Source organism: Mastacembelus armatus, chromosome 14 (genome assembly GCF_900324485.2).
Source record: "Mastacembelus armatus chromosome 14, fMasArm1.2, whole genome shotgun sequence".
In the NCBI taxonomy this organism is placed as follows: Eukaryota; Metazoa; Chordata; class Actinopteri; order Synbranchiformes; family Mastacembelidae; genus Mastacembelus; species Mastacembelus armatus.
This window is the reverse complement of record NC_046646.1, coordinates 7,056,798-7,082,563: the sequence shown is the minus strand read 5'-3', so window position 1 is coordinate 7,082,563 and position 25,766 is coordinate 7,056,798. Positions and strand designations below refer to the sequence as shown.

General features: G+C 40.2%; 1 protein-coding gene across 5 annotated transcripts in view; it reads right to left on the bottom strand.

The window, feature by feature from the left end:
- ncor1 (nuclear receptor corepressor 1) overlaps positions 1 to 25,766 on the bottom strand; it is a 47,755-nt gene that overhangs the window by 9,478 nt on the left and 12,511 nt on the right. For 2 of the 5 annotated variants that reach the window (XM_026327705.1, XM_026327708.1), the window contains exons 10-30: positions 24,446 to 24,618; positions 23,236 to 23,350; positions 22,574 to 22,752; positions 22,369 to 22,423; positions 21,909 to 22,010; positions 14,524 to 14,654; positions 13,481 to 13,776; positions 11,117 to 11,182; positions 8,760 to 8,896; positions 8,596 to 8,689; positions 6,757 to 7,204; positions 6,490 to 6,613; positions 6,082 to 6,259; positions 5,249 to 5,416; positions 2,778 to 2,941; positions 1,878 to 1,992; positions 1,091 to 1,173; positions 796 to 964; positions 587 to 712; positions 421 to 504; positions 65 to 315 (exon numbers count right to left, since the gene is read on the bottom strand). In XM_026327705.1, the coding sequence (XP_026183490.1) occupies positions 65 to 315; positions 421 to 504; positions 587 to 712; positions 796 to 964; positions 1,091 to 1,173; positions 1,878 to 1,992; positions 2,778 to 2,941; positions 5,249 to 5,416; positions 6,082 to 6,259; positions 6,490 to 6,613; positions 6,757 to 7,204; positions 8,596 to 8,689; positions 8,760 to 8,896; positions 11,117 to 11,182; positions 13,481 to 13,776; positions 14,524 to 14,654; positions 21,909 to 22,010; positions 22,369 to 22,423; positions 22,574 to 22,752; positions 23,236 to 23,350; positions 24,446 to 24,618 (3,258 nt within the window). The remainder of the gene's footprint in view (positions 1 to 64; positions 316 to 420; positions 505 to 586; positions 713 to 795; positions 965 to 1,090; positions 1,174 to 1,877; positions 1,993 to 2,777; positions 2,942 to 5,248; positions 5,417 to 6,081; positions 6,260 to 6,489; positions 6,614 to 6,756; positions 7,205 to 8,595; positions 8,690 to 8,759; positions 8,897 to 11,116; positions 11,183 to 13,480; positions 13,777 to 14,523; positions 14,655 to 21,908; positions 22,011 to 22,368; positions 22,424 to 22,573; positions 22,753 to 23,235; positions 23,351 to 24,445; positions 24,619 to 25,766) is intronic. The other 3 variants (XM_026327704.1, XM_026327706.1, XM_026327707.1) reach the window with 2 other exon arrangements.

Below are 25,766 nucleotides of genomic sequence, written 5' to 3'. Positions count from 1 at the left end.
ATGAGGTTTAAAAAATGTCAGTGTTCCACAACAAATGCGGGCTAGCCCTTTAAAAGTGTCTTACCTGAGAGATGGAGCTTTCCATAACCCTCCTGTCTGACATGTCAGGGGTCTTGCAGATCTCCTGGCCAGACGGGTCTTGTCGAGGGATTTCATGAATGGAGCGCCCCATCTCTTTGATGGTACTCACTCCCTCATAGGGTTTGCCTTTGCCAATACCACCTTCAAATGAGCGAATTGGCGGACTCTCTCGCTTTATCTGTTTTCCATATTTAATGGCATCTTCATAGGTTTCTGCAGCAGTTCTAGGTGTTCCTGGAAAAATATGAGATGTATTTCAGCTTTTTTTTGGTTTTTATTTGACACTACTATTAACTGTTAGTGGCCTATGACAATGTGGAGAGTTTTACATTTAGCTACCTTGCATGATGGATCCAGCGATCAGTGGTCTTTCCTGTGAATCTCCATGGAGACCTTCCCTTGGCAAGGCTCTGCTAATTAACCCTGAGAAAGGAATAAGCACTGTCACCTTGCTGAATCAGAATAAACCAGGACACCTACTGTATACTCAGGGGTACATAATTACCCTCGAATGGAGGCCCATCCCTGCCAGGGTGTCCTCTGCCCAGGGATCCTTCCATCATATCATAAGTTCGTTTCATCTCATGGCCTGTTCTGGGGCTGCGGGTGTTTTCCCTGGGGCTCTTGATAGCTTTTGGACATAAAACTCAGGATCAGGTTTATATGAAGACATACATAGCAGTTGTCTGATATATAAATAATAGAAGCACTTACCATCATAGGAGAGGATGTGGCCACTCTTGCCTTCATAGATGACATGAGCTTTGGGCACCTGTTCTCCTCTGGACTTGTCTGGGCTGTTCAGGTCCTCTGTGGCCAGTTTTGTGATTGTCCCTTTCAGGAGGTCAGCAGCAATGCTGGACTGGGGCAGTGCTGGTGTGCCCTATTTTAGAAAAGAACAAACATAAAAAGCTAAAGCACACACCTTCCAATTCATCATATATTCAACTACAGCTTCTATAATTCAGTTAGCTTTATAAGCAAAAAACAAATTTCATCCAGTCAGTACCTGAGTGATTGAGCCTCTAAAAGACAGACTCTCAGCCACCTTTGCTGGGTTTCTGCCATCCTGTATGGATGGACCTACAGATCCTTGAGGAGTTACAAAGAGAAGGAAAATAAGTCGTATGACTGGTGCCATCTAGTGGAGTTCCACCAAAAACTTGATTTTCATAGTAATACTGGTTAGCTGTCAAAACCTCAAATCTAAAACAAAAGAAAAAATTATTTCCACAGACCAGTTTTAATTTTGGTTTTCTTCCAATAAAAACACAGACCTTTCATAGTAATGCATTTGGTGCAAACTGAAATATAGACAGCATACTACTATTCACTAGTACAGATCAGTATTTCCTATTGATGTGGTATGTTGTGGTAAGAATACCTATAATCTGAGACCAAAAAATGTTCAGACACAACCTGTGTGGAAATTTCTCACACACCTCGACATCAGTCTCACATTGTGTCAGTTTTGCAGTAACACAAAAGAGCTCTGTTCCACAGGTCCAAAGAATGTTTTAATCATCAACCTTTCCTTCCTGGTCAAGAGCATCTTGACCAAGAAACAACAAATCCCTTTGAGGATGTTATATACTATCCAAGGTGGCTCATGCAGCATTTGCTGACAATGTGAATGTGACCTCAGACTGGAGGGATATAACAACGGGGGTGCACTGTTGTTAATGTACCATTCAAATTATATTAATCCTCAGGTATATAATGCTTACTTGAACTGTGATCTGTTTGAACCACACAATGGAGAAACAGTGCAGTAATGTGACCATGCTTTGTCCTACCAGGCTTGTTAGGATCCTGCTGTCGAGGCAGGCCCAGAGAGATGGAGCCTACAGTGCTCTTAGTCCCCTCTGGCCCATAGACAGCATGAGACGGCAGGTATGTGCCAGGAGTTCCCTGGAAAAGCAGGGACAAAGAATAAATTTTAAAGTCAGGTCACTGCGTTCATGAAAACATATAAGTGGTGTCAAATGATGTTGTTGTTTTACAAGTCATTCAAACATAACCTGTGTTACGTGATCACAGTCAATAAACAAATCAAGCTGTTACTTTTCCCGACTAATACACCTTTTACAAGAATCCAGTGACCCTGGATAACCCTGCGTTGACTGTGCTCACACCATGAGACACTGGACAAGTGAAAAAGAATTTGATTATGACTTGAAAGTCTACAAAAAGGCCTCTGTCTACCATTGAGCTGCAATCAATACTGTGTCCCTAATCTGTTGTGATTTGTTGAAATTTTTTTCTAAAATACTATGGTGTATCTTTCTGGGTCAAAGCTTCTGAGACACTTTTCCTGAATATAAACTGAGTTGGATAGACCAAGGATTTGTGCTAACAAACTCAAGTCAGCAAAATGTTACTATTGAGATTCAGGTCTAGTTACACTACGCTTCACTTTTTTAATTTAGCACTAAAAGTAACCCCCATGATGTTACTACAGCTCCTTGGTAATTGATAGAACAGTGTTTAATGTGCTATGGAAATGGTTGACTAATGCTAATGTGGAAAGCATTTCATCCTGAAACTCAGATGTGTTAACTTTAAGTGACTGCTCACATAAAACTGATGATTAAAGAATTATGTTTGTCCTCACTGCTTCGTCTGAAAGGCAGTGGGGTTAGAGTGCTGCAGCAGACCATCAACAGAGCAATGCCATAATCCCAAAGGTGTCTTACCTGGGAGATGGAGCCTCCTTGGATGAAGGAGGGCTTGTCTGTTGGCTTGGTGGTTGGAATGAGTGGAGGAGGTGAGGGAATGTTGGGAGGTCGACTGGGCCTGTATGGCACGCGGACTGCATCTGACATATTCTGGACAAGCTGGTTGGGAGCTGGATGGAGGACTGGTAGGAATACAACACAAAAAAAAAAAAAAAAAGAGGAGGAAAAATTATTCACATACATAAATATCTTAGACCCAACAGATTGCTAAGCATTCCAAATGGAAAAAAAAAAAAATCATGTCACATAGAAACCTAAGTCTAAATACGTCAATGAAATGTCTTATGTCTGCAAGTCATCACACCGCACCCACCCAACCCATGGGTTCCATTAAGATTTATTTTCCATCAGAGACTGCATGAAAAAATATTCACTTGCATTCTGACAAACTCCAGTGAGTTGTCACAGAAATACTGAAGACTTCACTTAATAGCCTGTTCGTCAGTCTGAGGAAACCTTGACCAATGCCTGCTGTCTGCTTTAATGTCTCTTGGGAAAGCTGAGTAGATGAAATGGATCATAACACACACACACACAAACAACAGCATACATGTCTCATGCCCTGCACTCTACAAAATCAAAAATGCAAATGGCAGTGAGTTCCTCCAGCAGGCATGTACGCCATCATTGTGCAGGCTCATACAGGGGCTGATGAGAAAACAAGCCACTCGATGATGAATTTATAAATCCCTGTTTCAGGGAGATTGTGTGTGGACAATTTTTACACGGAATGTTTTCCTTGAAACTCAATTTGGTGGATCGCATCCCTCAGGCCTCCACTGCCTTTCCTTCAATTATAATTCATAAAAACAGTAAATCAACACTTGCAGGATCGGCATCAATATTGTTTATTTTTTTGATCCTCCTACTGCTAGGAAGCTTACTATATGAATGAAAGAGATTTTATTGTGACGTCAAATGATATACAGCCAAAAACTGAACACATAGTGAAACTAGGCAAAATATAATTATAGCTTGCTGGGCAGTCTCACCTAAGAAAGCAACATTTTATTATATGAATAACAGATTCACAATTGTACGGAGGTTCAGAGGATCTTAAAACTTGAAAGGTTACACCAATGTACAAGTGTAACAGTGTCAAATAACTGCAAATATAGAAATATTACCTGATGACAGAGCTCTGATTAGAGAGGCCAGTATACGATAGTTGGAGCATTGTTCATTCAGTCAAAAGCTAATTTGTTTCAACCTGACAGGGATTTCTAGTCATGTGCTCATTTATGAGCAGTAGTGAGTGATAACACGACAGCTGCAAACACTTTTTTCACTGCTATTGTTTGCCTTGTAGGAAGTCTGTTCATTATAGTAATAACATGACATTGTCCCTATGTATGCCGCTGTGTGTTATAATTTCTCATTTTATTACTGCACAGAAGTGAGATGTAGGTGAGTTTTTGCTATACATTAATAAATTAGTATAGGTGACTGAATCCAGCATTAAGACATCTGGTCATCATAGTCATAGAAATGGAATGAGACGATAATTTCATTGTTATGTGCAACTAAGAAAATTAAAAGTCAAAGTGGTGAAGATGGCAATGACTGACTAGCAGTGATTCTTGACTTCTTTTTGATACAAGAATGTAGGCCCAGATTAATGGTGTAGAAACTGTGCTAGTTTTCTTGATGCACTAGTGGACAGACCAAAAATATCCAATTCATGCACTGATGTACACGCTGGACTGCTAAAATTACCATTATGACAAAAAAAAGTGCAAAAAAAAAGCATAAAAAGTGCCAGTAATCAGTAATCCTACCCATTATGGAAAGAAAACCCAACACACACACACCTACTGAAGTACCTATTAATCACCAACTTTTCCTTTATATAACTGACTACCCAGAAAATGACTCATTCTTAGAATAAAACAATTTGAGCATTTATTTATTCAGAATTTGTCTGATTCAATATTTCTCAAAGAAAACTGGCAAAAGTTTCAAAATGCATTTCTCAGGTATATACTGACAAAACACATCTGGTATGTAGTCCAACGCCAGTAAGGACACACTAGACTTCTCTAATTCACAAGTGCTCTGAAACACCAAAACCTGAGTTACAAAATAACACAATATATACAAAAAACTTCCTCTGCTCCAACATTAACTTCAAATAAAGAAAATCAAACATATATTTTCAGATATAAAAATGGGCAAATATAAAAGACTGTAAGAGAGTAAAATATAGATATCCAAACATGTAAAACTGAAAATTTAAGAGTGCATCAAACATGAGGGATACTGTATTTCAATCCAAAATATATAGTATTCTGACAAACAGTCAACAGACAACAGTCAAAACAGCGCTGTACACCAAGGACTCAAGGGGAGTCAGTCAAGGCTAGTGTGTATCAGCAAGGGAAGGAAGGAGGCAAGAAGGGAGGGGAGGAGGTGAAGATGTGTGCTTTTACCTGGCGGCACACTGTAGCGGGAGGCATTGGGGGCGTTGGGGTCAGGCTGGGGTGAGAACTTGCTCAGCTCCCTGGGAGAGAGTCTGTAGGGAGAGCCTGGCCGACCAGAGTAGGCCTCCTGGTCCAGAGCCAGCTTCATGTCATAAGGTATGTAGGGTAAGAGCTTACCTGCAGTACACAGGCATAAGGACAAAGGGAAGACAACCACTATTAAAACAAGAACTCAATGCCAGTGAGCATTGAGCTGATCCAGCTAACACCGCCATCTGGACACACACCCACTGAAACCTATGTAATAAATATCTTGGTGTCAAAGCTCAGGAGCTTACTGACAGCTGCTCTACTCTTCACACCACCCTGACTAAAAGGTGCTAAAAGCTTTGCAAAAAGTAATGCAGTCTGCCTAGCAACCTTCCCACTCCCCCTTATGAGGCTAAGTGGTTGAACTCTGACGGCCCAGCAGCAGCGTCCTAACTCTGACAAGCTCAAGTCATACAACTTCAAATATCAAAACACCACAGTCCCCTTCTTCTTCCAAAGGCTTTTCAGGAGAAGCAACAACAACTTCAGCTTCCCATTTGCATCAAATAGAAAACAGGGTCAGCTAATTTTTTTCGTCTTGGCTCAGACTAAACCACATAACGACAGTCCAGATCACCATCAAACATTTCCTTTTAGAAACTGTACAAAAACTAATGGACCCTAAAAAAATAAATAAATCTATTAGTTATACAAAATCCAGTTCTTGCAGTACCAGGGAACAAGGTTGACGGAGTGATGAACAGAAAGAGGGAGAGATGATGACAGAATGAGAATGGTTATTTATCTCTTACCATCTCTGTCTAGTACTGTGGGGCTGCGTGTGTTGAAAGGAGGTCTGCGTTCCAGATCTCCCTGATCCTGCCTCTGCTTCTCCTCCTGGTGCGCAGACTCATGCACAGCTTTGATCTGATGTTGCAACATGGCAAAACCACTGATGGGCACACCACCAGGGCCAAAAGGACCAGGCACCTAGATGGGTTAAAGAGAGAAAAGGTCCAGATGAGCTGGAATGCCAGATATGAACCAGGTAAGATACTGATCACTTTATCTGAGTAGTGAGGCACGCACCAAGTTTCAAATAACTCTTTTGCTCAAGATAAACTGTATGCACATGCAACAGCTGTAGTTTCTTAACACATAACGACTGGTGTCCAGCCATTGTAGCGGTCTAAATTGATCAGCCTGAAACTGTGACTAACCATAGGTGGGATGGCAGCTGCCCGCTGTTGCAGCTGCTGGATGTTGAGTTGCGCTTGCTTGGGTGAGGACACCAGCACCGAGCCTGGAGGGCTGAGCAATGATGGTTTTTCCATGGAAAACATTCTGCAGAGGTACAAAGCAAATATATCTGTAAAAATTATGTTCTGCTTTTGTAAAACAAAATTATGGTTACATGACAGCATTAAGACTGCAATTATTTAAAAATGAAAAAAAATAAAAATAAAAAAAAAAAAAAACAGACACACCTCTGTCTTTCAGGTTCTGCTTCAATATCCTCATCAGCACTGCAGGTGGCGCTAGAGTCATTATCTGAATTGAGGTCTTTCTGCCTCTCACCATGATCTCCCTTTTCTCCTTTCTCCTTGATTTCAGGCTCCATCTTGACCTGAACCTCTCCAGTCTTCATGTCCACGTCCTGAGGCTCAGGTTTGGGATGCACTGAGCCTGAATAAGGAGACACCCTGGCCTTTTCCTCCTGAGATCCAGCATCACTCTCTGGGCTTTTCTCTTCCTTGACACAGAGTTCCCCATATGAGGACTCAAGGGCCTTTCCATTACTGCTCTGACCTTTGTCCTGGTCAGAGCATTGAGAATCTCCTGCAGCACTGTCTGTCTTCTTGGAGTCACCAGACTTTGAGGAATCAGCCTGAGAGGGGGAGGGAGCACTCTCCGTATCAGAGCTGTTGTCACCACCTGAGGAACCACAAGAAAATGAATTACTAAACGTCAATCAATGAATGAAATCCAAGGAAACCCGTAAGACTTTTGAGCCAATTGTATTGGCACTTAGGAATAAAAGGACTCTCAGAAATAATTAAGAAAAAATAAAATAAAGGTAAACCTGTCACATCTTAAATCTAGATAAGACAACCAGGAAAATAATACTGATGAGAGATGAGATACACTTACATTGAGGTACCTTCACTTGATCGATTATAAGTTTCTTTCCTACGTATCTGGAAATTAGCCACTGTTCTGTTTTGCTCCAACACACACAGTAATTACCAGCTGCTACCATATCTAATCTATAAACAACATTATTTTACACCACTGAGGAATGCATAAGACGTTAGGCATCAAAGATACATAAAAGGAAATAGCTTGTCAATATTCAAACTAATCTGTTTTTAACTGCATTTAAGGTCTTTCAAATGTCAAATTGTAGTCAGACAAAAAGAATCGACAGACAAGACACATAATTTTTACTGCTTACAAGTTTCTTCTGTCTAAAACCCATAAAATCTCATAGAAACTCTGTATAAAATCTGCCCGTCTCTGGTCTACATATTGTCTATGGCTGCAGCTGTTGTCATGGTGATGGGAGTCTAGATGGTATATCTATGCAAAAGACAATTTGCAGATGCATTAACTGCATCAAACATAAAAACAGAGAAGCAATAAGACTAAATATCCAAAGGCCAAATAACATTAAGTTTGTAAGTACACTTTAATAGAGCTCTACTAATGCCTCTTATTGCTTGATTTATCATGTGGGATCGGCAGGCTGCAGATTACCCACATAGCCGTTTTTGGTTTCCAAAATAAGAAAAGCCAAATAAGCATGACAGAAAACCTTATGACCTCCTGTTGTCACCGCTATTACCCGTGAACTAGAGGTTTGCTAAGCATTACCATTGTCCAGTGAAATGCTAAATCAATCTGTTGTTAAAAAGACAATGTTGATGTTGATTCTGCAAATCAGTACTATTCAGGGCTAATTAAGAAACACTTAAAATAATCGCTATCCTCACATGTATCATGGTTCCATGTTTTTGGTAGACTGCCCTCACCATTTAAGAAAAATAATGACTGCAGGAGAGGAGGGAGGTGACAGAACAGGCTGGATCAAGCTTTGCACCACACTTATCACTTTTTCTACGCAGCCTTTTAATACATGGTGATATCAGGCACACAACTTCATGAGGCAAGGACAAAACTTGGATACAAAAACTTATCAGCTTGTTGTGTGTCCTTCACCTAGGACTTGAACCTCTGATAAACAGGAAGAAAGTCTAAACCATATGTGTTTGGCCATGTGTGTGTTTAATGATGAGCACATGCTGCCTATCAGCCATCTCCCTTACCTTCACTGTCATCTGCATTGTCCTCCTCATCATCAGGTGATGCTGTGGCTAGCCCGTCACCTTGAGACCGATCAGCACGAGCCCGCCGTGTATCCTGCAGAACAGAAAAACAGAGTAGCTTCTTGCATTCATGCATTCGAGATACAGAAACAGAAACAGCTTACCTGCTTATGCTGCTGGAGCAGATTATCCAAGTTGTGTCGTCTCTTGTAGTTGAAATAGAAGTTCTTACACTGTGCCTCGCTTTTCGTGCCTACCATTTTGGCAATGGCTGTCCAGTTTCGCCCGTGTTCAACTAGCCCTGGTGAAGGACGAGAGATAATTCAGAATTATTATCTTCCTTTTGAAAATGAACAGGATACAAGATCATGCTATATGAAGGTTATTTTTTTTCATTTTTGCATTGCATTAAATTGTAGGTATCTATCCTGATATCCTATTTTAATTTATTATTCAAGCAGATCAAATTAAAAAGGTATTAACAGTGTCTCTTTACATCCAAATGTTACTACAGTTGTTGTAATTGAATGTCAACTTCTGGTACTCCTTTACTCTGGGGTTCTGCTGCTATGGATTTTGGTCATCCTCTGCCTGATAAACACCAAGTTGAGCATACAATCAGCTTTGATAGGCTCTTTCTGAACTCTGAAACTACTCTGCCAAGGTGCAGTGACCTGGAAGACTGCCATTTACCTTTGATATTAGGGCGTGTCCTCCCTAAATCTTGTAACTCCTGTTACCTCCCACTCCCTCACAGCCCTACTGAGATGAGGGATACTGCCAGTTTGACAAATCAGAGCAGAGCTAAACACAAAGCCCTAGTAGTGATCCACTTAAACGAGGGAATGAGGGCATTGGAACTGTTCATAACTCATGTCTTATTTAGAGTCACTGAAATAGAAAATCCAAAAATGTCAGGCGCAATTGTATTGTGTATTGTATGATATACAGAAAACGTTAAAGTGTTCTCCGATATGTTAAATAGTCTAGCTACACATCACACATTTAACAAGATAGTCCAAACAAGTTTTGGCATCCAGGCCTTCACCTAAATGTCTTTATATTAATTTACACTTGGCTGCTCAGCTGTTGAGACAGTTGCATGAAGAATGACAGTAATCAGAACGGCAGAGAAATCAAAAAGGCAAATGTTCAAATATTTAATGCCGCAAATCTACAAAGATGTTATCACCTTAATTTTCTACTCTTTTTTGGGCAGATACTTGGCATTGCATGACACATTATAATTATTAATACTGTAAGAGTTCCCAACGTAATAACAGAGATATTATATAACACAGTAACCCTACAATAAAAGGCCATCTTTGTGGAGCTCATAATGTTAAATCTCTGTAACAGTTGTTAAAGATGAGTTGATTAATTTTATGGCATTTTGGAAAGTAACTGTAAGTTGTGCTTTTTATTACAAGGGATTATTATGTACAAGTGTCTTTGAAACAATAGCTCTGCACACAGACAAACCAGGGAAATAATATGACCTGCAAGCTTAAATATAACAATATTAGGCTGTAAAATTGAAAATCATTATGATAAAATCCAATTTGATCATATATTTGTTTGTAAGGTGAGAAGAACATTGATCCATTATATTTCTGACAGTATGTTTAATGACAAGAACAATGAAAAACTACTGGTTCCTTCTAGTTCAATTAGACCACAGCTTCGAACTTTCACCAACTCCAACATTTTTTGTTTTCCATTTCTCATCATAGAGCCAAATTCCTTTTCCCTCTGGGGAACCTTTGATTTGACTACCATGCCTGGGATGTCTTAGCTTTGTTTTAACACAGAGGCTGTTACGGCAGGTTACAACTATGACTTAGAGGAGACTGTGCATGCACCCTGAACCAATCTCCAAAATCCACACAAGAGAGACTTAATTAATCCATATTAATCCCTTTATTTATCCCCCACCCCCAAGTCTATGGTTCTTGGCACACAGGGAACCCTACACAAGAGCCTATAGCAACAAAGCCAACAATAAAATGGGAGAGAGACACTTGAGTGACATAAGAACTGACTAATGACTGCAGCAGTGCAGTCTGAGACCAAGCACACTATGCAATGGACGTTTTAAAGAATTTACAAGACCAAAGTAACAGACAAAGTGTTTGAATGTGAATAATAGATACTGGTCTTGGAGAAATCCACAAATGCCATGCTCTGTTGCTTAATGGAAGGCCTTAATAGATCACTTCTGAGAAGCCAGCTGCTAAAAGGAAAAAAAAAAGAAAAAAAAAACCTCCCTGAAACCCTTCCAGCTTCCAGTAAAGCAGCAGCACAAGTTTCTATTTGTGTGAACACATGTGCACATTCATTTCTGTGTGCATGTAAGAAACAGGCACAGCCAGGCAGTATCAGCTCAGAATAAGAAAAGGAAAAGAGAAAGACAGGGGAGGGTGGAAACAAGGAAAGATTCTAAAAAGCAGAGGAGCCACAGCAACACAGAAATACTGGCTACAGTGAGATAAAGCAAGAAGGAAATGAATTAAAACACTACCTTTTTTGGCGACCTCCATCTCCTCCTCGGTCCAGCGAGAAGTTTCTCCAGTTTCACCAGCACTAGCTAAATGACAAAGAAAAGAGACACAGCCCCATCAGCATTGACAGAAGGAAGGAAAGAGAGAGGGAGAGCGACTAAGAGGGAGGGAGAGCAAGAGAGACGGCCGACTTCTTCTCATGGCCACTAATCTAATAATCTGTTTACATTCAGAGGCTGCTGAGACCTGCTCCCTCACTTACACTCTTGCTCCAGCTCGCTCCCCTCCTCACTCTCCTCCCATGTCTCTTTCTCTCTCCTACCCCACAGCCGAGAACAAGCCGTCCTCCTCTCTAATCCACAAGGGAGGGCTTGGTCACCTGATGTAGCACCAGACAGCAGAAGAGTTGAGAGTCGTGCCTCCCTCTGTGGGAAGTGGCCTTGGATGGAGAGAAGTACATAGAAGAGCCAGCCCAAAACCTCCCCAGCCATTCTACTGTGACGCAGCCCATCTCATCCACACTCCTCCTTCCTCCCTCAGCTTGGCTACACAGTTCCACACCACCCACGCAAAATTCACAGAAATGCACAGTTAGTGTGGACGGGGCCAAATGAACTGTAGCCCACTTTCCTCTATGGCAACCACTGAGACTGTGTAAACATTTGGACTATTATAGCAGCAGATGTACCCTTGACATTAACAGGAGGCTTGCCCCCCCTCTCCTCCCTGAAGATGAGGAGATCAATTCTCACTGTTTAGACGGCTTCTTCCAAAGGTCCCCCAGCCACACACTCTGTTACACAGTTAAACAAATGCCTACTGGACTGGTGTCCCTTCTCCAGTTGCAAAACTCACATGTCCTCCCTATGACAAATTAGACCCTTCTAGGGTGGTCATCATATCTGGGCTATGAAAACAGGCAGGGTGTCTGCCTACAATTCAGCTCCTCACTTAAAGTGACACACACATATACACATACACACACACACACACAATCACCCACAGCTTCAAACAAGACCAAACCCGCACCTTTGGTCCCCACTGAATCGGCAGCTTCCTAAACTTGTCTGGCACCACTGCAACAGCACTTAACCTGGTAATTTCTAAGAAACACCACAGCTGCAGGGGTTACAACAGAGCAAGCAAACACATGTGAGCGCACACACACACACACCACAATGTAGCCAGTAGTGGAGATTACAGTTGACACAGTCCTATGTAAATCATGATATGCCCAGAACAGGACCAAAGGGGCAGAGGGTTGAAAGGATAGAAGAACACACTGTCGAAGGTTAATTAATCACATTATAGGGCAGACCTTGCATAACGCAGACTGTTGAGAGAGGCAGAGTTCAACAGACGGCAGCAGGAGCAGGTGGTGGAACAGCACAGCAGACTTACAAAACAGTGAAGTAATAATACAGATTAACACCACAATAAGCTTAACACACAGCACCTTGGATACCTGAAACCCTGCTGCCACTGTCAGAGTGACTTCACAGGGTGGGGGAGTGTGACAGACTACCATGACAACAGCTCAAGCAGAGCAGTGGATTGCCATGGTGATGGACGGACGACTTCCTGAGAGGAATTTAGTGCAGACACTGGGCAATGATTGTCTGAACCCACTGAATCAAATGTCACTGTGAAGCTAAAAACAGCTTAAGTGTCTGAATATTTTAAAAGAGTGAAATCTAAGCGCAGTTACATTCTGTATATATGTGTGGTGAGAGTTATTCTATTCTTTGAGCTTATAATACAAGAAATGTCTGATGCCTGCCCTTTACAAAAGCACAGTGAGTGACAACACCTGATTATCCATGACAGGGAAATAAAAATAGCTTTCAGCTTACTGTGACATTTAAGGTAAATGAACTGCCAGAGATTGGACGCGTGACAGTAACTGTTGTAGTTAATGATGTGGGTTGCTGTTTGCGTTACAGTATGTTGTATTAACATATTAACTAATATAATGTGAATATTAAAATAAAAAATTATGGTTACTAATAGAAAAACACCACTCAATTTTAAATGTCTCTAAATGTGCAAAGTCTATATAAACTGACGAAGTACTGTGTAAAGGAAAATGAAAAAAAAAAAAAAAATACAAGAACTGACAGACATATAGAAAATATGTTAGGTTCAATGCATAACCAAAAACTAATACCAGCATTAGTGCTACTGTAACTTTAATAAGCTTTAAACATGCTCTAGTTGGTCAATCATCAGTCTGATACTCTTACACATTCTCTTCCTTGCATATTTTGTTACTGTTTATGCTTGTGAAGTCACTTTACAGTGAAACCTAAACCACTGTGTTGGGAACATGTGTTGCAAAATAAGATTTTCAACAATTTTGACAGAGCATGCCCAAGAGGATTCACCTTTATTGGCATCCATGTTAGCTACCATAGACTGAGCTTTTGCAGGCTCCTTCATGGCCTTCTGTGCTGGATCAGCTTTAGGGAGCTGTGGAGGATCTGGCAAGGCAGGCTCAGAGGCAGGGGGAGGTGCTTCCTCAGCCGCCACAGATGCAGCCTCATTGGCCATGGACCGTGTGGTGATCCTTCCCTTACGGCGGCCCTGACTGTTGGCTGTCTTCCTGCCACGCGGCGTGTTTTGCTCCTTTCCGTCCTCGTCCTCCCCACCGTCACACTTGTCTTTGTCCTTGCCAATGTCCCTGTGGTTTTGCAGAGGGAAAACACAGCTTTAGAGATCGTTGGTACAGCAAATATCTATTCCCTTTTGACTCAGCAGTAACAGCTCTTTTTTTGCCCTGTTCTGTTCGTCCATGACTGAACACAAAAGACAAGTATGTAAGAGTTTGTCTACACTTCAGTTGAACACACTTGTTAACAAGTTAGCAAGCTGTCTAGTTCACAGCAAAGCACCAGAACAGACACGGCTATACCCCTTCCAAGTCTTCTCTAGACCACATCCATGCATCAAGCTACTGGCAGCCTGAGCCTGTGAAATCTTCATCACAGCACCCATTCTGGCTTACTGACTCCTACGGGGCAAGCTCTTTCTGGGCCTGAGCTGGTAAAGCTGAATGTGAATTCTTCACTGTCATTCAATGTCAACAGGTTGGGCCCAGGAACAAATGCTTCATTAACAGGACAACCTACAGTCTTATCTTCTGTTTATAGGTTGACACAACATTGTTGATATATACACTGTAACTACACAGTGTTAACGGACGGTGAAAATGAAATATTTACAATTTGGTTTTCAAATACAAGCGTCTAAAAAAAAAATAAAAAAATAGACACCCATATAGGTTACTGAAAACACTTGAAATACAGTATATTGTATATGTTTAAAACACTTTCATGAATTATTAAGTGCATGGACTTTGATAGTAGCTTTGTCTGAGAGCCTTAATGGACCAGAGTGACACCAGGACAATTAACTATTCATAACTTACCTAGAATCCTCCTTTTCATCTTTCTCTTCCTCGTCCTTCTTTTCCTCGTCCTCTTTTTTCTCAGATTTGTCAGATTTGTCCTCTTCGTTTTTGTCGTCTGACTTGTCTTCTTGTGAGGGACGTGTTATTTGCTGGGGTCAAAAAACAAACGGAAATTATTTAGTTGTTTCCTCTCAGTTTATAAATGACAAACACCTAAGGCAACTTTGTGGAGAATAAGAGACACCTGGTGACAGTGTCCCTTATTTAAATGTTTATGTCCCACCAGTTTACCCTCCTGATTTCAGTTTTCCCTGTTTTCAGAGTGAACTGTGGAATGCTGTGTGACTGCAGACGACTTTAACTGCTGTCCCAAACCTCGACCGAACAGGCTGCAGGCTGCAGTCACTCTCTCACACACACACACACACACACACACACACACACACACACACACACACACACACACACACACACACACACACACACACACACACACACACACACACACACACACACACACACACACACACACACACACACACACACACACACACACACACACACACACACACCCCCAACATTATAACACTTGGTGCCTGCCGAGTGTTGTTTCATGGACCAGTGAGACAACGTAACACAATGCATTAAGTCAACTTGAAGGAACAAATTTGTTTGAAACCTAATCCTACACACAGCACAGCACTCTGTGACACTAAAAGAGAATTGTATAACTTTTACAAAGTTATCATGGCAGCAACTGTTCTCAATCTTGTGGTAAAAAGCAGAAACACGGCGTTCACGTTACAAAATACCCCACCAGTTTCTATGCAACTGGCCAACGCAACACCTTGTTGGATCATTTTGGGCATCCCCACCTCAATGTCCCCCACACTGCATCAGCATCCTTCCACAACCCCAGTGAATGATAAAGGCAGCATTTTTTTTTTCCAACGAAGAGTGGACGTCTGTGTAAATACAAATTTAGTCACTCCTTATCAAGTTGCTGTAGTGACTCAGCCTTTATTAAAACGTGGAAAACCACTCCTCCCACAGAGATCGTATACTTTCTATGCCAAAGTCCATAAATCCTCCTCAACAGGCAAGTACTTCTTTACACCTAAAAATACCGTCCAAAAAGTGATGCCAGCAAAATTTTCTTCTGAAAAATGTTTACAGGACTTTGTGCCTTATAAAGCCCTCTCCTAGATGCAGCCAGAAAACGTTTAGCACAAATTTTGGCTAAAACATTACAATAGTCTCCCAGATCTCAACCTAGTAAAACAGACACGTTTTAGTACACAGCTCCTGTAACAATGTCAGGAGACTACAGAACCATTTACATTATGGCAAAACCTGCACACTAAGCTGTGGTGTTTTCTACTGTTGCTCAGAAGGCCTTTGATAGAGCTGTGAGGCCATTTTTACCACGTGTTCTCCCCCAGTTTACTCTGAAAGATAACACTAAATTAAATGGGTCTTGATGATTTTTCCTTTTTAAATAACAATTAAAGGTCTCCATTACAAGACTTTCAGGGGAACCAGGGCACCTTACGGGGTTTATGTACCCTGTTGTGCATGTCACTCCCTTTATGGTCTTTATACAGCACACATTACAGCTTAAATTGATAAACTGGCACAATGAACTGACATTACTTCTCCATAAATGTTGAGTAAGCCTTTTCAAGAGTGCCCTCACATAACTGCTTTGTTTTCCAGATGGCACCAGCACTTTTGAGCAGAAAATCACTCTCAGCCTTAAACAACTCACAACCCTCTTTCTTAAGGAAGGTCTAGAGTAAAATTGCAACAGCTATAAATTGTCTAGTGTAAAATTGCAACAGCTATAACTCAGTTTTGGAGAGTGTAATTTGGCCCTGCTAAATATAAAACATTACCAGTTGCTTTGTTGCTCTTAGGATTTCCAGGAATTGTTTCAAAATGACCCCTGACCACATGGCTTAGCTTGTAGTGGGCTCCCCCAGATCCAAACAGTGTTTGTAATATTTTCTAAATGATAAAACAATTGGAATTTTTTCCTACACAAATAAATAAATAAATAACTAAGAGCTATTATTATGAAGGTGGCAACTCTATCTCACTCCCACTCATATTTCCCCCCTGGCCAGTGCTTTTCTCTATGGTTTGTGAAGAGTATCTGGCACTGGGGGCTGATGGTACTGTTAAATTTAAAACAGTAAAACATTCATTGCTCTGGAATATACGACAAATGAACCCAAGGAGAAACCTTCAATGTTGTTCAGAATTTGAAACAGCTTTTTGGATCATACTGGTATAAAGGGGCAAAGACTTTGAAGACAGGCCACTATGGTCCTACCTGGACTGAAATCCAAGCTCACGAGTCCCAGTCGGGTGGTGTAACATTTCAATATCACTGAAGTGTGCATATATGCTCTTATTTTGGAAATTTTACATTTTATTTGATTGTACTTTTATATATTTTTGTACAACCCTCATGTTGGGAATCTTGTTTAGATTGTTCTTTGAAGAATAATTTATTTTTGTGTGTTATTTCTTTAATGTTTCCTTTTACTTTAAAAATGAAAAACTAACAAAATTATAAAAAACTAAAGATATTACAATTGAAATGCCTAAACAGAAGACAAAGACCCCAGTTGTACAACCTGCACAGATAAGTTGAAGGTTTTGCCATATGTTGATCTTGATCATGATACTGATCATAGTTCAGTATCATCAGAAGCATGTGAGACACAAACCACACTTCAGATAATGTTCTCTGATCTGTCTGCCTTGATCTGGACCGTGGCCAGTTCGCATGTAATATTTGTCTCACTAAATCAGTGAGACAGAAAGGGGTTTGACACGACACTAGCTATGAACCTGATCCCACACTCCAGCAGATACAAAAGTAGCATGTAGAAGAAAAAGTGACCCTAGCATTTTAAAATAAAGAAGGGTTAAAGGCTAAGTACAGACTCACATAACATCATATAAAGAGTGAAGAGATCATTTAAAAACGAATAAAAGAGAAACGGGTCAGACAGAGTGAGTGAAGACAGAGCAACATTCTTTATCATCAGTGCTGGCGCGGTGCACCACAGAATACTTCCTCCTGTCTGTTCCATGAAAGCGCTGTGCTGGAACAAGTCTGGCTATGCCAAGCCAAACATCCCATGCTGGTACCAGATGGGGCCAAGGAACAAACTTCACTCAATGATAAAGGCAAAAGAGAACGAAGACAAAATACATAAAGAAATTCTTGACATCTCTCTAGAAACACACAATAAGCAACTGCCAGTTTGGGAGTCACTCGTAGCTGGTGACCATGTCTTCTGATTTACAGAATTAGTGGCTGTTCTAGCCAGCTCTAATCAAAGACAGGAAATAATCAGAGATTTAACCTTCCAGGAGTACAGGAGGATGACTAGCGAAATGAAATCTACATTGTTCAAAGTAAAACTCAATATGATACATTAAATGTTCATCCCATACGCTTTCTTCATTCAGTGCACATCTGCATTCTTGCGATCAACACTAGGCAAAACTGAAACATTGGATTTGGTGATGGACTCGCTGTAATAGCTCATATTGACTACCATGTAGGATAACATAGCACACAAATATGAATGAATGCAGCAGTATTTTGAAAATGTTATGGGGGGTTCTACATATGCAACAGCACTGTGCAGTTTGTTCAGGAAAGCCCAGCACACTTAGAGCTCACATTGTAGTTTGACATATACACACAGGACCATGTTAGACCTGGAACAGGATGTCAACTCCTGCCTGCAGCTGTCTGAAAAGCATGTTTTTGGCACTCACTCATTTAGAGACCCTTTTTCAGTAGAAGCCTGTTTTAGAGCAGTTATTCTCCCCATACATGTCCTTCATTGAGATGCTGTTCTGGTTGGGTCTGGGAGAGCTCATGTTTGCTTTGGAGGTGGTCAGAGCCATGGCATTCCTACCTCCTCTCCCACACAGTTTAAAGAGCCTCTACACAGATGTTCTCCAATGTGGCCCTGTGGTTCTTCAGTGTTTTTAAATGAAGCTCTTCCCTGACCTGCCTTGAATATTTTGAGAGTTTTAATTTCTCCCCTCTTTTGCTGATTCACAAGTCCTGTTTGATTTAGGAAATGACAGAGCCACAAGTCAATCTTCCCCTTCCTACCACAGAAACTCAACCACCAGAGGAATCTCCCACTCTTGCTTCAAGCAATTCCTCTACAGGAATAGGAAATGAAAAAAAGACTTTTTAATTATAATAAATGCCACTATGCATCATCTCTATTACTGTAATTTCCATCCAACGACACAATTAGCCGAAGAATGTCACTAGTACAGGAATCCTCAAAAGTAAAAAAAGAATAGGAATTAAATTTAATTCATTACATTTAACAGCAGCATTTCTGAGAGTATATAGCTTGCATTTATTTAGTCCAAAATGCAGTAGCCAGCTGATCTAGCCAATGGCTTGATAAACAATACTGCCAGGAAATTAAGAAAGGGGCTCTCAAGGAACAGTTTGCCTTCATGGATGCCCATAAAAAAAAAAAGAACAGAGTTGTGTGACACACTATGATCATACACGTACAATATATCATTGTAAAACCTTCAGGGTATAGGGTAAAAGATGACTGTCAGCCTATGTGGCTACCTTGCATTGTATATCATGTGTTCTTAGCAATATCTTAGTAGAAGAAACATTTGACAACTTAAAAATTTCATACCAGGATCCATAAAAATATTGTATTCTACCACAAACTTTTAATTAGTGTTTTGCTCTTATGTTAAATGTGTTAGCATGAACACCAAAATGACCTGGGCCATAGCTGCTGTTGCGGATAAGATTAACAGTAGATAAATATAAAAAAATTAAACTGATACAAATGTGGTACAACTGGATTTTTTGCATCAGTGCACTGGAAGTGGGAATTTCTGTGCTGTCGTCCTCTCATGGTACACAGTCTCAGACATTTGTTCTTCATTGCCCTGACATGGCTGATGAACAGATAAGCAGATTCTTTTCATTTCAGTGACTACGAAATTGAAGTTCTGGCTCATGTACAAATACTGTACGACAGAGAGAATAACAACAACAAACTCTATATGCAAACTCTAAATAATGACAATTCTGAAAATAGCTAATAATCACATCTCTAAAATCTGGCTGGCAGGGAATGCTGGTGAACCAGCACTCCAAGACAACGACTACATTACCACAACACCAGGCTGCGTGAACTGCCAAAATAAACCAAAAATGCAGAGCAAAAAAAAAAAAAAACAAAGAAACTAAGAAAAACATATTTAACATTCTCAAACTGAAGTAAGAAAATAATGTCTTTAGTAAAGCCCTAGACGTTCACTAAAATCAAAGTCAATGTTACAGTATCAAGTTTTAATCACTATAATCACTGCACCTCCTATAATTCTAATGTAGACAAGTATTACACAATGTCAGTCACTATCAGGAAGCTGGTCCTACATTCTGGTGCAAACATTTATACAAAACTGCATAAAAAAAATACTAATGAGTTGACCAGACCAGACTGAGCAATATGTCTGTCTGATGTAAGCATGGAGTAAAGTAAAGTTTGGGAATAACCAATCAAATGGTTGCAGAGGCAGTGGAGGGTGTTGCCTGTGTAGGGCAGTACTGTCGAGGTGTTTACTGATGTTTATTGTTGTTTTCTTTGTGTGTTCACAAGCTGACATAGATTCATTTAGATCATGTTTAGAATTAATGAGGTTCAGCTGCCATGGGGAGCATAAACTTTAATGTTAAAAGCCTACTAACTCAAGAAATGCACTGCACTATAAAATTTTGAAATTTAAAAATTGTCAACCATCTCTAAACTTCATACCCCAAATTATAAATACATATGTACTGCAAGATGGCAAAGTCTTGGCTTGACTATTAAATTAAAAACCATGCCATTGATGTCCTAGAAAAAAATACCCAAAAATAGTTCAGTTTGATAGCCTTCAAGCTTCAAATAAATATCTAGGTTAAGAAATGAACTTCCCAAGCAAAAACGAAACAGAAACTACAACGGAGATACAAAAGATAAAATACAGGGCAAAATAAAATAAAATGAGTTTAGTGTGGTAACAACTAAAAACAAAATCAGGTTTCAGAGCTAGTGACATACCTGCAAGCTCATTTGCTGGACATAAAAACCCGTTTGCTCTGCTGTGAGCCACAGCTTACTGGTACTGCAAATGTGAGTTTACCCTCCAGTACTTCCATAGTGGTGGTAACGATAGCAGTAGAGGGGCAGGGCGCCACCATAGCAGAGCTCCTTAGAAGGGCTGCCGGGCCATGGCACCACCGCACATATTCCAGGAAAACGTGTCATCAGGCCGCTTAAGCCGCGCAAAGAATTGTCCATCTCACATGCACACACTAATCTATGCAGGGTCACTCAAGGTAATCCCTGCCGTGCACTCCTCTTTGATTGGCACTCACAGCAGCACAGTGAGTTTTTTGGGCCTGTCAGATGGCTGGGCTGTACCAACTCAGCTGTTACAGAGAGGGGTGCCTTTCTCAGTGTGTGTGTGTGTCTCTCTCTCTCTCAGGAGTAGAAGAAAGAGGAAACGGAAAATGGAAAAAAACAACAGCACACATTCAAGGCGATAAGCTGCCAGCGCTGACTCAGTCTCACTGAGCATTTTTTCACTCACTCAGCCTACTTTCCACTGCTTCTAGTTTTGCTCACTCTGTCCTCCTCCTTTCCTCTCTAATGACTCATTCTACTCATAAAAAAACTGCAGTTAAGTCACTAGCTCAGAGAACCACTACATCCTGATGTGTATTACTCCAAGTAGCAAAAAAACAACCACAAGACTGTCTGGAAAAAGCACTAGACCCTTTTAAGCAACAGACCTGACTCGTAAGAGGGAGACCATTTTGCATTCAAGACACTACCTGTGTGAAACCTATGTTGTTGTGTGATAACTGCAAAGATAATATCATAGGAACTAGCTTTAGCAATTATGAAACATGACATGTTAAGCTATGCAGTACAGATCCTGAACAAGATCTTGTATGAACACTGATAATCTGGTATTTGTCAGTAGCCCCTGTTACATTTCCCATTCAAGTCAGTACACAGGGTATTGTATTGGTGTGTGTGTGTGTATATGTGGGTGTTATATATGTAGCAGACATACAGTATATCTGTCACATGGAAAACACACTGCCTGATGAGGAACCTGTGGGAAGTCACACAAACAAATGCTGCAAAAGTGGCATGTGAAACACTGACTCCTCACAACCACCAGACAGTTTTCCACGTTTCTCTGTAAAGTCTTGGCAGATACACAGTTGTACTGCTCTTCTTTATTATTTAAATTAGATTATTGTGAGAAAGTCCTCCATACTAGTGACAAACTGTGAAGAGATGTTTAATAGTCTAAAAACAAACCTGATTTCTTCCTCTCCGTCTTCCAAAGTTACGCCTCACCAATGTCTTGTAGTTGTGGTTCTTCTTGGTTAAATAGTAGTATAGGACACAGTCAGCAACACACTGAAATAAGAAATCACAACATATTGTTTATCTTTTGCCCCTGTGCATTACAATATTTTCACAACAGCAGTCTCGCTAGAACCCACCCAACAATTGATTAATAACAATATATAGCATTTAGAGCTGAAATGTGTACAGCCAACAGGCCCCGAGGACAGATTTTAATATTTCAGGTCATTATAAACAATTTATAAAGATATTAATCTTTATGAAAGGGTGATTATAGAGGTTTAAGGTCATAAATCCAACAGAATCAAATGTTTCCGACTTGGGTAGTACTTGTAAACTTGCTAACAACATTAAACCCTGCATTATATTGCAAAAATGAGCACATGTGAAAATACAATCGGCATTTTACCTTTCTCTCTAAATAGGAGGCAATTAGGCCAAAATTCTTGGGATGTTGGACAAACCTGCAAAGAGATGCCAGACATTATTTATGCTCAAAAGCCACAAATTTGGCCACATTAAGGTCTGCAAACCATATATCTGTAAACTATGACAAAGCAGGTTGCCCCAGCAAATTTAAAAAAAAAACAAACAAAAAAACAAAAAACACTCACTTCTCCTTAAAGATCTCCTTTTCATGTTCAGTCCAAACATTCATGAAATGCCGGGCTTTGTACACTTTCATTGGGTCATCCATCAGGCCGTTCATGTTGATAAACTTCACTCGCCTCTGCTCTGAGTCATACATCATGGGAGGGATGACTGACAGCTGTCTCATCTGTTTCTCATTGTTCTGGAGAATATGGAAAGAAAGTGGCCACAGTTTCAGATCTGCTCCCACCCTTTGTGACTTCATTTTCCAAATGTTATAAAAACCATAATGTCTCAATTACTCTAAGTCCCTTTTTTAATTGTCTTTCTCACCAATATAATAGTAAAATACAGTCCTGCATCATGTTGTGCTATATTGTAAAAATAATGCTTCGGGGGCATAGGAACAGTCTTTTCAAACATTGCATGTACATAGACGGCTTGTTGTATGTATCCAGCAATTGCTGAGACACCTGTAGTGCAAACAATTGCACTAATTTTCAAGGTTTCATTTACTGCTGCAGAAAAGATATAAGTAACCTAATACTTGATCTCTGAAATTTACGGGCCAAAAAAACGGGGGAGGCCCCTATTATAAAAACCCCTCTTAAAAAAAGATTATCTGGGCCATGTCACCTAAGTATGTAGTTTCATATCCACATTGTAATATACTTGAGAGACCCACCTCCTGCTCAGAAAGGCCATCTATGATTTCAGAAATCTCATGCTCGCTTCTTGCGATTGTTGCTGAAAGACCTGTACCTCTTTGTCCAACCCTGTTGAAAACAAGGACATATTGTCTTAGAAATGTTAAATTTGATTCTTTTTTAAACACATGATGCACACAGCCAATATTAATTATGATCCATTATTATCAATGGAAATAAAAATTCCAAGGCTTATTGGTTTATTCACATTTATTTCTTTTCCAGTGGAAGCAAAATCAAATTGTTAATATGGGCAACAACAAACAGAATCATTGTACCCAGTTTTTAAGAATGAGTCTCTCTGGCCAGTTAGTACTTGCTTCCTCCTTCACGCTTCAGCAGTCTACATAAACAGTGCTGACATGTAAACTCACATGAAGATTGTAATGAAAGTACAAAGCACCGGGAACAACCAGACACTGGACATTGACCCTGACTCCCACCCTTCTCCTGAGCAACCGAGACAGCCAGCGTCTCCAAAGTAGGTCACCACACACACCATCTAGGCCTCCATTTACGTGATAACTGAATACACATCCTCAAAATGGAGGAGACTATTGTAATGTCTGGGTGTGGCTGCAGTTCTTGTCAACATAATTAAAGCATCAAAACATTGCCAGAGTGACAAAGATTTCACTCAAATGCCTCGATGTGTTACCTTTGAAATAAACATGAAAAATTAATACTGTTACTGTTTTATTTTATCACCGCTGTACATGACAGTACCATAGAGAAATTTTATGCACTTTAGATGTTTTAGGTTCTTACCACACAACAACATCAGGGGTCTGATTTATCCCAGGTCCCATTGTGCAACCCACTGTGCACGGAAACAAGCTCATAAAGAACCAACTATAATTCATGAAGAATTATTATCAAAGGCAAGAGGAACCAGGAGTCCTGCGGCAGCTCTGCTCTACATTTCATTTTAGGCCTCCATCATACAATCTGTTCTCGTGAAGCAATAGTTTACAGAACAATTAGCTATCAAATGGCAATAATACTGACTTATATAACGTCGAGACAAGAGCCATCTCAATATAATTTTCTCAGGAACGAAATATAAATTCATAATTTTTTTATGAAAAACCAATTGCACTACTGAGGAAGACTGTAAAGCAAATATGTGAATTGTACCACAGATACAGTGTATCACTGTGTTGGCCGGTCACAGGTTAAGACCGTTACCTCTGGAAACGTTCCTGCTGCTCTCTCTGTTTGCGAATCTCAGGGAATTGCCTTTCATAATACTCCCGTGTTCTGCTCTCCTTGGCTTTGCGTCTGGGGTTGTTCTCCATTCGTTCCACCTTTTTCTCCCACGCTTCCATTAGTTGGTCATAGCGCTGGCAGATCTTCTGTTCCTGTGCATACCGCATGGAAAAATGCAAGGTCAAAAGAACTTCTTCCCACAGTAATAAGCAGCAGATCAACAAAGAATATATCTTTGGATATTATGAGTGATGTTATATTTAGCATTTACTTCTTCTGTTAATATGTAAAATAAGGACTATTTTGATCAAATCTTTAACCACCATTATTATAACATGTACAGTGGCAAAGAACCCTAGATGTGAACAATTCTAACATTTTCACTTAAGCAATGGATAGACCTTAGTTTGTTGAAAGGACAATTAATACACTGCTAGGTCATTCTAGGTCACAAAAGAGGTGGCAAAAATAGATGCAAAGAAATGAAAACACAATTGCTAAAATTGAACTTCAGGCTAACTTGCAACAACCACGGCAATGCACTGCATTTTTTTCCTGCAGGTAAATGTATTACCTTTGAAAGTAAACATGAAAAATTAATACTGTTACTGTTTTATTTTTACAGTGCATATGTGGAAAGACTTTGGAATTGGAAGAACAATACAGCCTCATTTCCACTCTTTGCAGCAAGGGACAAACAATTCAATTTCCTCTTGGTATGAAGCCATATGCTATTGTTTGGCGTCCAAAAGGCCTGTCTGACCCAGACAGAACAGCCAGAGTAAGGTGGGGCTCAGTGAACTTCAAATTCAAAAGAAGAGGTCAGTGTTTGAACATAGCGTGATTCTGAAATATTAAAAATCAAGGGTTACCGAGACAGCATATAAACTGGCTCAATGTATTACAAACTGGAGAAACATTACTACCAGCAAGGGATGGTGATATTAATCAGTTGGTCCACTTGTCTGGCTGAGCGTTTAATACTTTAAATACAGCTGGACAGACTGTCATGAAATTGTGTTCAGATATTCATGGTCAGCCTGCCTGACTTTTCCTCTAGCTCCACCATGAGGCTGACGTTTTCAGGTTTTAAGTGAAATGTCTTGACAACTATTGATTAGCATACGTTATGCTGCTACCAGACTAGATAAACATGCTGGATATGATTAACATCATAATCTTTAACATCAGCATGCTAGTACTGTCACTGTAAGGATGTTATAATGCTGACATTAGTATTTCGACCAAAGTAAAACTGTGCCTACGTACAGCAGTCCACAATTTCTTGATTTCACACCAC